This window comes from Dipodomys merriami, unplaced genomic scaffold (genome assembly GCF_024711535.1).
Source record: "Dipodomys merriami isolate MVZ:Mamm:240054 unplaced genomic scaffold, mDipMer1.0.p SCAF_5, whole genome shotgun sequence".
Classification (NCBI taxonomy): Eukaryota; Metazoa; Chordata; class Mammalia; order Rodentia; family Heteromyidae; genus Dipodomys; species Dipodomys merriami.
In genome coordinates this window covers 33,885,860-33,903,454 of record NW_027206068.1, presented here as the reverse complement: position 1 = coordinate 33,903,454, position 17,595 = coordinate 33,885,860, and the positions used below count along the sequence as shown (strand labels likewise).

The 17,595-nt window shown below is 36.9% G+C and overlaps 1 protein-coding gene across 5 annotated transcripts in view; it reads left to right on the top strand.

Annotated features, from left to right (window-relative positions):
* The window catches only part of Pclo (piccolo presynaptic cytomatrix protein), a 295,748-nt gene that overhangs the window by 127,186 nt on the left and 150,967 nt on the right, over positions 1-17,595 (top strand). For 4 of the 5 annotated variants that reach the window (XM_069996364.1, XM_069996366.1, XM_069996367.1 and 1 more), the window contains exons 5-6: positions 6,570-11,658; positions 12,020-14,037. In XM_069996364.1, the coding sequence (XP_069852465.1) occupies positions 6,570-11,658; positions 12,020-14,037 (7,107 nt within the window). The remainder of the gene's footprint in view (positions 1-6,569; positions 11,659-12,019; positions 14,038-17,595) is intronic. The other variant, XM_069996365.1, reaches the window with a different exon arrangement.

Below are 17,595 nucleotides of genomic sequence, written 5' to 3'. Positions count from 1 at the left end.
CCAATTCCAAATAGTAAACGTTAACACAATTTATCCCATCTATTTGGGAAGTATGAATTTAAGAATCACAGTCCTGGATGGCACAAGTTATAAACACAATAACTGTAGCAAGAAGAGCTGAGGCATCAGTTAAAGTGCCACCCTAGCCAGCAGAAGACCCTCAGTTCAGACTTCAATACCACTGGGAGAGAAGAACAGAAGGAGAGAGAGAGGGAAGAAGGAAGGAAGGAAAAAAGAGAGAGAAAGGGAGGGAAGGTAGAAGAAAGGAAGGTAGGAAGGAGGGAAAGAAGGAAGGAAGGAGGGAAGGAAGGAAGGAGGGAGGGAAGGAAGGAAGGAAGTAAGGAAGGAAAGAAGTAAGGAAGGAAGGAAGGAAGGAATGAAGGAAGGAAAGATTATATTTTCAGAGACGTAAAACATAAATTTGACCTCTTGGTAATGAGCAAATTTACATAAAAATAGTTATAAAATTAATTTTGTCTCATTCTTATTAGATATTTTATCATAATCTCAGAGTGATTTCAGAAGTTTTCTGAATTTTTGTCCACAATAAACCAGTCAGTTTTTCCCTTTAAGATAAAATAATATGTCACTATATAAGTTTCTATTTGTGTAGCAAACTGATTTTGCAAGAGGAAAGTGAGTTTTCTTTACTTGAAAGCCATTAAGGTATGATAAACCATGAAATGTTGCTAAAATTAAGAAAATATAGTTAAATTCAAGAATAACTCTCATTTTATAATCCATGATTTATGTTAGTATTTAGCATCACCTTAAAATTATATCTGTTAGGAGTTTTGTTAGATGTTTTTAAAATTGAAATATTTAAAATCCAAACATAATGCAAATATAATCTTGAATAATATCACTTTTATAGTGGAATTTTAAAGTAATATTTGCAATGGCAATCACATCCTTTTAATAGAGGCTCATTTTTAGTTGTGAAAGTCTTGCATCATATATAATTGAATCATTTTAATTCACATATAACAAATTATTCATACAGAAATTAAGTATTTTATTAGTAATAATTTTTTGCCAGTTCTGGGACTTGAACTCAGAGCCTGGGTTCTGTCCTTGAGCTTCTTTTGCCCAAGGCTAGTACTCTTCCACTTGAACCACTTGAGCCACAGCGCCATTTCCAGCTTTGTCTATTTATGTGGTATTGAGGAATCAAACCCAAGGATTTATGCATGCTAGGGAAGCACTCTATCACTAAGCCACATTCCCAGCCCCAAGTAATAAGATTTTAATGATACATGTTTAAAATCCACTGTAATTCTGATGGGCTACGTTTTATATGTTTGTAGTTTTTGTTATTTCTGTTTTTTGGTTCTTGTTTGGGGGCTAGAATTGAGGACTGGGTACTTTCCCTGGCCTTTTTAGCTCAGGTCTCTTTGTTCAAGCTCTCTACCACTTGAGCCATGACTCTACTTCTGGCTTTTTTTTTTTTTTTTTGGTGGTTGTCTATAAGAATTTCACAGACTTTCATACCCAAGCTGACTTTGAACCATGATCCTCATATCTCAGCCTCCTGAGTAGCTAGAATTAAAGGCATAAGCCACTGGCACTTGACTGTTAATTGCTTTAAGACATGGTATTTTGAACACATCTGTGGTAGATGATACATTATTTGTTAACTACTAAATCTAAGTGTCCTTACTTTATATTAATGAATATTACCAATAATAACAACAACAGCAAAAACAGATTTCATTGTTTCTACAATCTGATGCTGGCTGTAGCTATCACCCTGTGCCTCTCCTGGTCGCTTTATAGAACTCCTGTTTTATACTGCTTCTCCCTGTGGAAAACTGTCCATAGCATCACAGCCAGTAGGCCATGATTTTGAAGCATGTTGTCTATTTAAGGTAAGGATTGCTATTCACAATAATGTAGGTAGGTACAGACTTCAAATAGTTTTCTTGACAAGGTCAAACATTTCTGTCTAGCTCTCATGTTATATCTGATTTAATTTACCATTGTTATACTTTGCTATGTTGCTGCTAAAAAGCCTGTAGCCTAAAAGCCTGTAGCCATAGAACTATGTTCCTAAGGAATATGTTCTTACCTTAATATAGTTATCTTTTGCAGCAATATTTTGTCTCCTACTTGTCCACTAGGAGAAAATTGGTTTAGTTCAAAGTAGGAAATATAAACCACAATTATCTTTAGGAAAAGAGAAAGGTTTAACTTAAAGCTGAATAAATGAAATAATTGCTTGATTGTTCACTCTTTAACATAGAACTTTCAGTTTTCTTCCAGTGACCAACTTATAAGTAGGAAGAGAACACCACAGTTGATAGATAAGTAACACATTCTTTTATTTCACAATACAGTAATAATCCTAATTTTTTCTTGGAATCCATTGGATCATTTTTGCAGAGCTGACAGAAAAGCTGTACCACATTAAGGAGATCCCTGAATAACAGATTAGCTTTGCTTTCTTACCCCTCTGAAATCTAACTTTATTGTTTTCTTTTATTATCTATCTATCTATCTATCTATCTGTCTGTTTTCAGTACTAGGGCTTGAAGTCAATATCTGATTAGTAAGTGCTATACTGTCTGAGCATCACTTTTTCTTGTTGTTATTTTTGATGTACGGTCTTGATTTTTGTCCAGGCTGGGCCTGGACCAAGATCCTCCAATTTATTTTCCTTGCTTGTAGTTAAGATGAAAAGTGTGTGCTAATAGGGCAAACTTTTAATTGGCTGAGATGGAGTTCTCACACACTTTTTGCCCAGTCTATATAATCATCCTAATCTCCACTTTCCACATAGCTACAATTTTTGTTGTGACCTAGTGTTCACAAATGTTTTTTTTAAGTCATGTTGGTATGAAATTCTGCCTTTTTTACCTATTTACCTAAGCAGAATAGTGCTTAAGTTTGTATTTGATAGAAATTATACTGAAACACTGTATACAGAAACCAAAGTTTGAGTAAACTTTAGTATATAATCTTTGTTAATGACTACAGAACCAGGATGAAAAATAATCAGATTTTTTGTAGTAAAACCATTATTTTATGTTGCATTAGATGAAAGTGTTTAATCTTTGCTCCAGGCCCAGGGAATTTATGGACTCAGTTTTGTTGGAATATAAACCTATCAATCTATGTTAGCAGATATTTTGTATACATGGCAAATGTTCTTGCATCTGTTGTTTAATTCTAACCCATAAAAATTGAATGGCTTTAAGAAAATCAACCACATGCTTACTATGACTTTTTTGCATACTTTTATATTTAATCTAGAATTCAGTTCTGAGCCCCCAATGATATTCAAAAAGCTTTGCTTTCCTTCAATGTGGAAGGCTAAAAACTTTAGCACTTTGATGGAACTGATACAGTTTGATATTTTCTCAAGTATTAATGAAGCCTTTACAATATACCAAAAGAATTTCAGTTAGGGTTTAAAATCATCCCTGTCCTTTCACTATTGGTCTTTTGTTCTATATATGACAATAGAATGTTGGATGGAAAAGGAAAATTTAATTCTCTGTTTGTAAGTTAGAAATCTAAAAAGTGAATTTTAGCCTTTGGAATTTCTCAGTAATTGTTTTAAATACACAGCCCAGAAAAACTAAATTTCCCCTTATTAATCAATGTTTTTATAGATGGAAAAATGCAATATGTAGCACAAATTGAACAGTATGATAGAGTCAATGCTAAATGCTAAAAATACATAAAAATGTTTTTCTAGGTGAAATGAAAACTGATATTTTTCTGTTTTTAAATGGATGCTTAAGCAAAGGGCTATGGCTTGATTGGTAGAGTGATTACCTAGCAAGCACAAGGCCATGGGTTCTATCTTGTTCCATTAATAATAATAATAATAATAATAATAATAATAATAATAATAATAATAATAATATACAATATGCTTATTCCTTTAGTAACTACCTTAAGATAAAAATTAATAATAGCAAAAAAGAGTATATTTAAAATGTAGGTTTTCTCATTCACTGCCTATATCAAAGAGGTCAAATAATATACATGGAATCTTATTCTTATATAAGAATGTCAAAGGTTGTTCTATATTATATTTCATGTAAAAAGTAAAAAAATTAAATTTTCTAATTAATGAAAAATAATAATTTTTCAAAATCAGTGATTTATATATATGTAATAAATGTTTACATATATATAATTTAGAAAGAACTATTTAAATCCATTCATGTTATTAAATAGTACATTACTAGACAGCTTAATATAAATACACCCTCTTCTATTTTGAAGCAATAGCCCTATGTAATAAGATGGGGGGGGGGGGAAATAAGCCAAATTAGGTCACCCTCATGTGAACTGTTTAGCCCTCCCTTAGACTTATGGTACTTCAAATACCTATTTCAAGATGAATAATTAGAGAAAACAATATTCAACTTACAACTTTTTCTGTTTCATCTACTGCTTCTTTATTGATCTAATTTTCTCTTGTTAATAGATGCTATTAATCAATCAGTGGTAAGAAACTTGCATGTATACAAAATATACAATTACTCTAACCTGTTCTCTCAGAAGACAACAGGATAATGCAGAAAGATAAATGGATGGACAGTGGATAAATGCTTCCATATCTTGATCTCTGTGTATAAAAGAAAACTCTTCAATTATTATTAATAACATTTTTAAGGATGAATAAGTAGACACTTTAAATCAAAGAGATAAAAGATCTACTTCATGTGGCTCACAAGCTAGCAATGCAATCAAATAGAAAAATACTTTACCCCATTTATGGGTCTAGATAGCTGAAAGCTGGTTTAGCATGTATCAAAGTGAAATAAATATGTAACTTTTTCCTTCTGAATATTTCAACAAAACAAACATTTTGTAGACTTTATACTTTCTTGTATAGAATAAGAAGAGTCACTTGAGGGCGAGGATCATAATGACATTAGTACCAGCAACAGATATTGAGTGAATCCTATGAAGTATGTGAAAACATTAGGACCAATAAGGATGTGTGGATTGGAAGATGTAATGAAGAGGGAAGGCTGGCATGGCCATGTAAAGAAAAGTCACATACAAAGGGGGCTTTAGAGTGGATAATTAGGATTTATGCATTAATATCTTGTGTAGTATCTCTTGACTTCCTTTGTCACATTTTATATATCTGGGCCTAATCTTATTTTTGTAAAATGTCAATAGAGTCTTCAGAGTCTGTTGTTTAAAAATATAATTTCTCAAAAAAATTCTTGGTAATTTTTTCATTATATTCAATGATTTTTAGAAATAATAGTTATATTTCTTCCACATATATATGCATATGTATATACATATACATACACACATATATGTAAAACATGTATACTTTGAAATATATCTGAAATGAGCCAAGAAAGTTTGGTCTTGATAAATTTTAGAGCAGGCATGATTTCTATCAGACGTTTTATAGTTACTTTATTATTTAAAAAACATCTTTAGTATTAAGAAAGATATAATCATAAGAAGGTATATACCTGGACACAGGAGACTTCACACTTATAGTCCTAGCTATTTAGGAGGCTGAAAGCTAAGGATGCATTGTAAAAACATCCTGGGCAGACAATTCCATGAGACTCATCTCCAATTAACCAGCAAAAAGCTTGAAGGCAGCGAAAGAAGGCAGCCAGGTCAAGAGCATGGTATATATCAAAGTGACCCAACTCCCTGGAAATCCCATGTTCCTGTTCACAAAATTAGTTACTGTACTGGTTTAAAGGCCCTCCTTTTTCATAAAATGCAAAGAAGTTTCGAATTCCAATGACATAGCAAATATTTGTGAAACAGCTTTGAAGTGGGATGATGAAAATAAGTGTGATGAACAATTCCATGCAATAACAAACTGAGTATTTCTCCTTCCGTGAACTGATAAATTCAATCAATTTTGCATAAAAGTTGCAAAATTGATCATTTTGAAACATGCATTCAGAATGATACAGAGAACGATATTAACAAATTAAAATATCTAGTGTTTTACAGATTCACAATATACTCTAAAAGTAGTGTTTTGTTTGACTCCCATAACAAAAAAACAAAAAAAAAATAGTTTGATATAAGAAGTACATGAGTTTGTGGCATGTTATCTACATTGTTATTAAGTAAAATTTCTTCCATTGCATACAGTTCCCAATCAATCAGATGGTCAATCCAGTGGTTCTTTCATTTCTTATCTTTTGCCAGACTTCACAGACCAAAAGCATTTTCTGTGTTAATGACAAAATTATCAATAAAAGTTTTCTTGGCAATTTAAACTTCATCCCGTAGTAAATGAATTAAGCAGGATAATGTTTTTGAAAGAAAATGAGAGAGGAAGAAAAAAAAAGAAATGTAATGTGTATAGTATTGACAGAAAAAAAATCAAATACTATTGAGTATTAACCTGTAAATTAAGTTGAGGTTAAATGAACACTAACCTCAATCATTAAATATCAACTGTTTTCATTTAACTTTTTTTTTTTAATTCTGGCATGTGGTTGAATATTTGCCATAATTATTTCTCAGTTCTTAGTGGTTGTTTGGGAGTAATGGAGCAGCTATTTGCAAGTAGTTCAACCACATTAAGTTTGCCTATATCTTTTCCTTTCTGCTAGGAAAAGGAAGAGGATAAATCAGAAACTTCAAGTTCTCAGCAACCTAAAAGCCCACAAGGACTCAGTGACACAGGCTATTCTTCTGATGGAATATCAGGTTCTCTTGGTGAAATTCCAAGTCTTATTCCAAGTGATGAAAAGGATCTGCTAAGGGGACTCAAAAAGGACTCCTTTTCACAAGAAAGCAGCCCTTCCAGCCCCTCAGACTTAGCAAAGTTAGAAAGTACAGTGCTATCCATTTTGGAAGCTCAGGCAAGTACGCTTGTTGATGAAAAGTCAGAAAAGAAAATCCAGCCCCATATGGTTTCTTCCGAGCAATCTAAAGATCAACAGAAAACTCAAATTTTATCTGAAACCCTGGAAAGTACTATTTCAAAAGAGGAGCTCAAGGAGAACCAAGAAGAAAGGAAAGACTCTTCAAAAAAAGATAGCCTACAAAGTATTCCATCCAGTAAGGACCACAAAGAAATATCTGCATTTGTTGAGGATATAACTGCAAGAAGGCAGCCCTATGACTCAGTTGAAGACAGCAGTGAAAGTGAACACTCACCTGTTCCACAAAGAAAACGTAGAACCAGTGTTGGTTCTTCAAGCAGTGATGAGTATAAACAGGAAGACAGCCAAGGATCAGGGGAAGAAGAAGACTTTATTCGGAAACAAATCATAGAAATGAGTGCTGATGAAGATGCCTCGGGTTCTGAAGACGATGAGTTTATCAGGAACCAACTCAAAGAGATTAGCAGTATCTCGGAGAGCCAGAAGAAAGAGGACACGAAAGTGAAAGGGAAGGGAATGGCAGGGAAACACAGGAGACTGACTCGTAAAAGTAGCATAGGCTTTGATGATGATGCAGGAAGGCGTCATTCGTGGCATGATGAGGATGATGAAACATTTGATGAAAGTCCTGAACTTAAATACCGGGAAACTAAAAGCCAGGAGAGTGAAGAACTTGTTGTCACTGGGGGAGGAGGGCTACGTCGGTTTAAAACGATCGAACTCAATAGCACCACGGCAGATAAATACTCTGCAGAATCTTCACAGAAAAAAACCACTTTGTATTTTGATGAAGAGCCAGAACTAGAAATGGAAAGCTTGACAGACTCACCAGAGGACAGGTCAAGGGGAGAAGGATCTTCTAGTCTCCATGCTTCTAGCTTCACTCCCGGCACATCCCCTACATCTGTATCCTCACTTGACGAGGATAGTGACAGCAGCCCAAGTCACAAAAAAGGCGAGAGTAAACAGCAGCGCAAAGCTCGGCACAGGTCACATGGCCCACTTTTACCTACTATTGAAGATTCTTCAGAGGAAGAAGAATTGAGAGAGGAAGAAGAACTACTAAAAGAACAAGAAAAGCAGAGGGAACTAGAACAGCAACAAAGGAAGAGTTCCAGCAAGAAATCAAAGAAAGATAAAGATGAACTTCGAGCTCAAAGAAGGAGGGAAAGACCAAAGACACCACCTAGTAATCTGTCTCCCATCGAAGATGCATCTCCAACGGAAGAATTACGTCAGGCGGCAGAAATGGAGGAACTCCACAGATCCTCTTGTTCAGAATACTCACCTAGCATTGAATCAGAGCCAGAAGGTTTTGAAATCAGCCCAGAAAAAATAATAGAAGTACAAAAAGTATACAAATTGCCCACAGCTGTGTCTTTATACTCCCCAACAGATGAGCAAGCTGTTATGCAGAAAGAAGGTGGTCAGAAGGCATTAAAAAGTGCTGAGGAGATGTATGAAGAAATGATGCACAAACCCCACAAATATAAAGCTTTTCCAGCTGCAAATGAACGAGATGAAGTGTTTGAAAAGGAGCCTCTGTATGGTGGTATGTTAATAGAAGATTATATTTATGAGTCTTTAGTAGAAGATACATATAATGGGTCTGTAGATGGAAGCCTGCTAACAAAGCAAGAAGAAGAAAATGGGTTTATGCAGCAGAGAGGAGGAAGAGAGCAAAAAATAAGACTTCCAGAGCAGATTTATGAAGATCCTATGCAGAAAATTACAGACCTCCAGAAAGAGTTTTATGAATTAGAAAGCTTACATTCACTTGTACCTCAAGAAGACATTGTTTCCAGCTCTTACATTATTCCAGAAAGCCATGAGATCGTGGATCTGGGTACTATGGTTCCATCTACTAGTGAAGAAAAAAAATTGTTGGATGCTGATGCTGCCTATGAAGAACTCATGAAACGACAACAGATGCAGTTAACACCTGATACCACCCCCACTCACCCCACCATTGGGGAGGACATGATAGAATCCACTTTGGACTTTGACAGGGTTCCAGATGCATCTTTGACATCGAGTGTCCTCTCAGGAGCATCCCTTTCTGACTCAACCAGCAGTGCAACACTCTCTATTCCTGATGTTAAAATAACACAACATTTTTCCGCAGAAGAAATTGAAGATGAATATGTAACCAACTATACAAGAGAAATTCAAGAGATAATTGCCCATGAGTCACTGATTTTGACCTACTCAGAGCCTTCGGAAAGTGCTACTTCTGTTCCGCCATCTGACACCCCTTCTCTCACATCATCTGTGTCTTCAATTTGCACCACAGATAGCTCCTCGCCCATTACTACCTTGGATAGCATAACCACAATTTATACAGAGCCAGTGGACATAATTACTAAGTTCAAAGATTCAGAGGAAATTTCTTCATCAACTTATTTTCCAGGCAGCATTATAGACTACCCAGAAGAAATAAGTGTGTCTTTAGACCAAACCACTATGCCAGAAAGTAGGAGTTCTGACCAAGTTGGAATTTTCCTATCTGACATAACACCTTCAGTCACATCAGTAGGAACTAAAGTGGAAGATCTAATGACTGACACTATTTCCACTGACTTTCCTGTACCTGAAAAAGAGTCTATAAAAAAAGGAAAGAAGGAAACTGGAGATGGAGTTATTCTGGAAGTTTTAGAAGCTTATGAAGATAAGATAAAGGAGACTGAGGATGAATTAGCAAATATGAGCTTATCTGAAACTAGATTTGACAAACCAATGTCTTCTGTAGTAGCTCCACCAATAAAAGAGCAGCTTTCAGATGCGTACTCAATATCCAGAAAGGTCTCTGGTCAGGAAAACCTTCGATCTCAGTTACCATCTGGCAGTCCTCGTGTTTCCTCCCGTCCAACGAAATCTCATCCATTCTTCCGAAGTACTTCTTTGGACATGTCAGCCCAACCTCCCCCACCTCCTCCCCCTCCCCCTCCCCCTCCTCCTCCCCCTCCTCCACCTCCTCCTCCCCCACCATTACCCCCTTCAACTGCACCTAAACCACCAATTCATCCTAAAAAAAAATCAACAGTTGCAGCTCCAGTGACTGCAACCACTGCAGGCACACTCCTGGCTGATGCTGTTATTGCTATAGAGACCACAGCCGCTCGGAGGAGTGATGGGTTACCTGGGACAAAAATATGTACCTCCGCACCTCCTCCTGTCCCTCCTAAGCCTTCTTCAATTCCTTCTGGACTTGTATTTACACACAGACCTGAGCCAAGCAAACCTCCCATTGCTCCCAAGCCAACAGTTCCTCAACCCCCAGTAACCATACAGAAAACACCAGATGTGTACCCTAAACCAACAGGTCTATCACTAACTTCAAGTATGTCCTTAAACTTAGTGACTTCTGCAGATTATAAATTGCCTTCCCCCACCTCTCCCCTTTCCCCACACTCTAACAAGTCCTCCCCTAGATATTCTAAATCTCTCATGGAAACTTACGTGGTTATTACATTACCATCTGAGCCTGGGACTCCAACAGATTCTGCAGCTAGTCAGGCAATTACCAGTTGGCCCTTAGGATCGCCCCCAAAAGATCTGGTTTCCCTTGAACCAGTGTTTTCTGTAGTTCCTGCTACAACAGCTGCAGAAATGCCAAGTTCTTCACAACCGAACTTGTATATCTCAGGAGCTTTGGAGCCCTTTTCTGCTGTCCCTGTTGCAACTCCATCTTCGTTTCAAGTGGGTCCAACTTCACTTCAACAATTTCCCACAACCAGAATCTCAAAGCCAGAAGTTTCAGCAACCAGAAGTACAGTCCCAAGTGTTGGTCCCAGCAGTATTTCTATATCAATTCCTCCAGAGCCTCTTGCACTAGATAACCTACATTTAGAAAAGCATCAGCATAAGGAAAATGGAAAGTTGCAACTTGCTAATGATGTCATTGATTTGAGAACAATACCAAAACCTGAAGTTAAAGCAACTGAGAAATGTATAGATCTTTCTGCTTCTGCAACAGATGTGAAAAGACAGACCATAGCACATGATGTTTATGGGAGACAGATTAGTGCTGTCCAGCCTTCTATTATAAATCTCAGTGCAAGTCCATCATTAGTGACTCCAGTAACCCTGGACACTCAAATGACTATTGTCACTTGTACAGCGACTACAAGTTACACAACAGGTACAGAAAGCCTGGTGGGTATAGAGCATAAAATGATAACACCACTCCAGCTTACCACAAAGCCTGCTGAGTCTCCATACAGGACACCAAGTGGCCAGGCCTTTCCCACAGTCAGGCAAGAAGCACCAATAAACTTGTCTTTAAGTACTTCAGCACATGCAGGGGCAGCAGCTGTTACCAAACCTGTCTCTGTGCCTCCTGTTGGTGTCACAAATGGATGGACTGATGGTACCACATCCCATGGAAACATTGATGGGGAAGTGGTAGATCTCAGTACAACGAAGTCTCATAAAACTGTTGTTACAGTGGATGAATCTACTTCAAATGTGGTAACCAAAATAATAGAAGATGATGAAAAGCCTGTTGATTTGACTGCTGGAAGAAGAGCTGTGTGCTGTGACATGGTTTATAAGTTACCTTTTGGACGGAGCTGTACAACACAGCAGCCTGCCACTACTCTTCCCGAGGATCGCTTTGGCTATAGGGACGACCATTATCAATATGATCGATCAGGGCCATATGGTTATAGAGGGATTGGAGGAATGAAACCATCCATGTCGGATACCAATTTAGCAGAAGCTGGACATTTTTTCTATAAAAGTAAGAATGCTTTTGATTATTCTGGAGGAACTGATGCAGCAGTAGATCTAACTTCAGGGAGAAGTACAACAGGTCAGTATCCTATGGCAACAGATCTTTCCCTGAAATATCATTATGATGTTCCTCATCTCATTTCAGGATGAAAATGCGATCCCTATGCCAATTGTATTGCTTCTCTTTCTTTTGGATGTTTTGGCAAGACATTTTGGAGTACATGTGCACTTTTGTTTCTTCATTATTTTTTTAATTTGTTCTGCCCAAGTCACCTGCATGTGCCTGCATGTTCAACATTGCTTTTCTTCTGCATCCGGTTAGGTTAACCTATGGATTTGCATGCAGTCCTATTCATTATGTTCATCAGGATGAGAGGGCTTTCAGAACCAAAAATCATCCCATTCTGAGAACTGGACTATAACTCTGCCCTGTATTTCAGGTGAGGTAATGGATTATTCAAGCAAGACTACAGGTTCATATCCAGAAACACGACAAGTCATTTCAGGAATTGGGATTAGTACCCCTCAGTATTCCACAGCAAGAATGACTCCACCTCCAGGACCCCAATATGGCGTGGGGAATGTTTTGAGGTCATCTAATGGTGTTGTCTATTCTTCAGTAGCAACGCCAGTCCCTTCCACCTTCGCTATTACCACACAGCCTGGCTCCATCTTCAGCACCACTGTGAGGGATTTGTCTGGTGTTCATGCCGCTGATTCAGTGACTTCATTATCCACCCTGCAGCAGACGCAGCCAATGCCTAGGTCATATTTCATAACAACAGGTGCATCTGAAACAGACATTACAGTGACTGGTGTTGATATCAGTGCCAGTTTGCAAACCATCACTATGGAAACTCTGACTGCTGAGACCATAGACACTGTCCCCACGTTAACCACAGCATCTGATGTGTTTCCTGAAGTGGTGGGAGATGAGAGCAGTCTTATAATTGTCCCTGAAGAAGACAAGCAGCAACAACAACTTGACTTAGAACGGGAGCTCTTAGAATTGGAGAAAATTAAGCAGCAACGCTTTGCGGAGGAACTGGAGTGGGAACGTCAGGAAATTCAGAGGTTCCGAGAACAAGAAAAGATCATGGTTCAAAAAAAACTGGAGGAGCTGCAGTCTATGAAGCAGCACCTTCTCTACCAGCAAGAAGAAGAACGCCAGGCCCAGTTCATGATGAGGCAGGAGACACTAGCCCAGCAACAATTACAGCTGGAACAGATACAACAACTGCAACAGCAGCTTCACCAGCAGCTCGAGGAGCAAAAGATTCGCCAGATCTACCAGTATAACTATGACCCTTCTGGAACTGCTTCTCCACAAACCACCACAGAGCAGGCCATGTTGGAAGGCCAGTATGCTACCCCTGAAGGTGGGCAGTTTTGGGCCACTGAAGATGCCACAACCACAGCTTCTGCTGTGGTGGCTATTGAAATACCACAGAGCCAAGGGTGGTACACAGTTCAATCAGATGGTGTGACTCAGTACATTGCCCCACCAGGCATCCTGAGCACTGTTTCAGAAATACCTCTGGCAGATGTTGTTGTAAAAGAGGAAAAACAGTCTAAAAAGAGAACCTCTGGAGGTAAAGTTCGGGGACAGTATGATGAGGTGGGAGAAACTATGGCAGAGGATCCTAGAAATTTTAAGAAAATCATGGACAGTGGTGTACAGACAGACGATGAAGATGCTGCAGATCGGAGTTATGCAAGCAGGAGAAGAAGAACTAAAAAGAGTGTGGATACCAGTGTGCAAACTGATGATGAAGATCAGGATGAATGGGATATGCCTTCCAGATCAAGGAGAAAAGCCCGTGTTGGGAAATACGGCGACAGCACGACAGAGGCTGACAAGACCAAACACCTTTCCAAAGTCTCCAGCATAGCAGTTCAGACAGTCGCAGAGATATCTGTACAGACTGAACCAGTGGGAACCATAAGAACACCCTCCATACGAGCACGAGTGGATGCCAAGGTAGAAATAATTAAACATATTTCAGCACCTGAAAAGACTTACAAAGGGGGCAGTTTAGGATGTCAAACAGAAGCAGATTCAGACACACAAAGTCCTCAATATCTGAGTGCCACATCTCCACCCAAAGACAAGAAACGCCCAACACCTTTAGAGATTGGGTATTCTTCCTCTCACCTTCGGGCAGATTCCACAATCCAGCTGGCTCCTTCCCCACCCAAATCTCCAAAAGTCCTTTATTCACCCATCTCACCACTTTCACCAGGCAAAGCCTTAGAATCAGCCTTTGTACCTTACGAAAAACCCCTCCCTGATGACATAAGTCCACAGAAAGTACTGCATCCAGATATGGCTAAAGTTCCCCCAGCAAGTCCTAAGGCAGCCAAGATGATGCAGCGTTCTATGTCTGACCCCAAGCCTCTGAGTCCAACAGCAGACGAAAGTTCCAGGGCTCCTTTTCAGTATACCGAGGGCTTCACGGTAAGAGTGATTCTTTTCAGTTAGAAGACAATGGATGAGTTGATGTTAATCATTTATTTGCACACTTTAGAAGGTAACTGAACTCCTAGTGTTTTAGAGGCCTAATGGTAAATTTCAGGGAGGACTGTTGCATCATAAGTTTGAAGAGGAAACAGGAAAGCACACATTCACTTAGAAACACCAAAGAAAAAAAGCTTTTATTGAGGAAATGGAGAAAGAAGTTTTATTATCTTATGACTTAATGGGATTGAAGATTACTTGCTAACATTGTTATCTTTCACATCACAGTTGCAGTCTGGGTTTTTGTGAATGCAATTAATATTCATTTCCTAGCATGATGGAATAAGCATTGAATATAAACAGATAAGACAAAGGATAATCCTCAATACAGATCAAGGACACAGGAATTCATTAAAAGGATGGTTGGTTAGGGTTATTTACCTTCTTCCAGACAGCAAGTTTGCATTAAATAGGTAAGAATGCAGAGCTGGGCACACATTTCTCAAAGCCAGCTGCTTCAGAGGCAGAAGTAGAAGGAACCTTTCTTCAAAACCAATCAGGACAAAGTTAATAGGAGATCCTATCTGAAAAACAAAGTAAAAAAGCAAAGGACTAGGGATGGCCCAGTAGTGTTATGATGGCTTAGCAAGTATGATACTCTTCATAATGCAAAATTAATAATAATAATAATAGTCATAATAATCATAATAATAAACTTAAAAGCTTAGGACATTTACTGATGAAGTAGCCTTTCTGGAATTGACAGATGAACATGTAATACAGTCATTACGGTTTGCACATGTTTATTCTGTGTCTGGCATCTTCTTTAAATCCAGGTGATCCTTAATTTAATTCCAGTATTAGAGAAGCAAAAGTAATTTGTATGTTTGTTTCAGTAATAGAGATTGACTATTTTACAATGCCTAACATGGGAACAACAAAAGTATATTAGAAATATTTGGTGAATATCTCCATAAGAAGTATTAATAATTTTCTTTAAAAGTAAGCATATTATGATTGAGAAAATCTAATTATTTAGAAAATGGTTAATAAATATAATAATTCAATGTAGAATTCTGTTTACTTTAAAGATTCCTTAATGCACAAGTTTTTGAAGGTCTTCACCCCTAAGTCTTCTATTGTTATTTTTTCTGAGATATTGCTGTATCCTTCAGAGCCTTTTTGTTAAATATTGGGTCAAGCTGGAAATTATATCACTATATAAAGCTAAATTTTTAATAGGTATATCAGTTTTAATAGTCATATTCATAATTTTCCTTTCTGTTTTTGTTCCAGTCCTGGATTTGAACTCAGGGCCTGGGCACTGTCCCTGAGCTTCTTTTGCTCAAAGCTAGCATTCTACCTCTTGATCCAACACCATTTTTGGCTTTTTCTGTTTATGTGGTACTAAGGAATCAAATCCAGGGTTTCATACATTCTAAGCAGGCACTCTACCAATAAGACACATTACCAGCCCCTCCTTTCTAGTTTTATAGTGTTCCCCTCACCCTGCCCCTGTGTCCGTGAAGTATCTCTAGCATCAGATCTATAGCTATTTTATAAACACGGCATAAAATCTGTTTCTCCTATACCACAAGCCAATTGTTACGTCTAGGAAAAGTTAATGTAGCATGTTCTCAGAATGTCAAGTGAGAAGGTAACATCCATTGGAAGACATAGCAGTTGAATTCAAACAAGTTTGTTTAGAGCTACAAGGCACCAATTCATTTCAAGGCATCTCTCTTAAAGTATAACAACATTTTGGTGATTTTTTAAATCAAAAAGATGATAGTTACACCTCATATAATAAAAATATTACTTTTTCCTATTAAAAAGATTACTTTAAAAACGTTACCCACCCCATCCAGATGGCCACAAACTACACAGTCTATTAAGTGTTGTACTCTTAGACTTACTTAAACATGTCAGAACTTTATTGTAAGAGACACTTTTATTGAATTTTTTAGTGTTCTAGAGTGTAAGCCAGGCTCCTGTTGAAAAGCAGATGGTATTCATGATTGTTACAAGAATATGTTTTGCTTCACTGATTGCTGTTTTGATAGCTATTTTAAGAATTTTTGGAACCCTTGAATGTTTTTTTCTGAGAGCAATTTCCATAGCCTAAATTGAGAAATTCTATTTCTGTTAAAATTTTATTTTTATCTTCTACTAAAGTATAGAGATTTAAAAAACAATGGCTATGGTGACCAACTGGACTTAAAAAATAGTAGCAATTATTTTTCATTACTCTTTTTCGAAAGCAACATTCAAAATCCATTTATTAAAAACTGACTGAGAAAATCAATCAGTTTTTAATAGTGTTACTTAAATGTTAGTATTTCCATATTTTCTTTTAATGTTCTTTTTGTTTTTCTTTTTTTGGGGGGTGGGTCCGGTCATGGGACCTGAACTCTGGGCCTTGGCGCTGTCCCTCAGCTCTTCAGCTCAAGGCTAGCACTCTACCACTTGAGCCACAGTGCCACTTCTGGCTTTTTTCTTTTTGCTTATGTGGTGCTGAGGAATCGAACCCAGGGCCTCATGCATGCAAGGCAAGCGCTCTACCACTGAGCCACCTTCCCAGCCCCTCTTTTAATGTTCTTTATAATTAAAACCTTGTACCTTAAAATACAACTGTTTTAAAACTCAAAGAAATACATTAGAATGTTCCAAAATAAATATGCTCCAAAATAAATAGCAGTAAAATATTATGTAGCCAGTAATAGTAAAGAGTACATATTAATATCAATTGAGAAAAATGAATGCACATACACAAATTTCACTGAGTAAGTATATTGATCTTAGTTTAGTAATTATTATCTATTACTTTATTAGGGTCAACATTTAAGAATTAACTTAGAAAAAAACCTTTGCATACTAAAGAAAATCCTACATTGTTTTCCTTTCCAACGACTTAGATCTTTCAAAATATAAGAAATAACATTTTAAGAAACATATTTATATTCCTTTTGACAAGATGTTTGATAGTAAAATACTTTAGCCAAAATGTAACAGTGAATATTCTGACATACAGACTTGCTAACACTCTGATTTCACTAATTGTCTACTACTGACAGAATTTAATAACATTTGACATTAGTTAGCTACCTAAGTATTTTAAACAATTCATTTTACATTCTATTTGAACAGTTGTGAAGTTTACACACATACATACATACACTTCTGTTTTATCTGTTTATGCTTCTACAAGTTACTTAATATTTAGGACTTGCTAATTTACTGTTTGCTATCACATATAAAAATGAACAAGTAACTACAAATGATTACAACATAAAAATTTGGAAAACTTTTGGGTATATTTTGAGATATACCTTATATAATACCATCACAACATGTTCTTCTTGTTTTTTGATATGTTCTTATAATTATGTTCATCATAATATACATTTTTATTAGGCATATATTTTTGTAAACAGGAATTCATATGTGTATACTGATATATAAAGTACTTAAAACTTGTAGTTATATAATTAAAAAATGTTTCACATGCAGTTGCCTGATTGAAATACAAATTGTTTTTGTATTCTTTATTTTATTTCA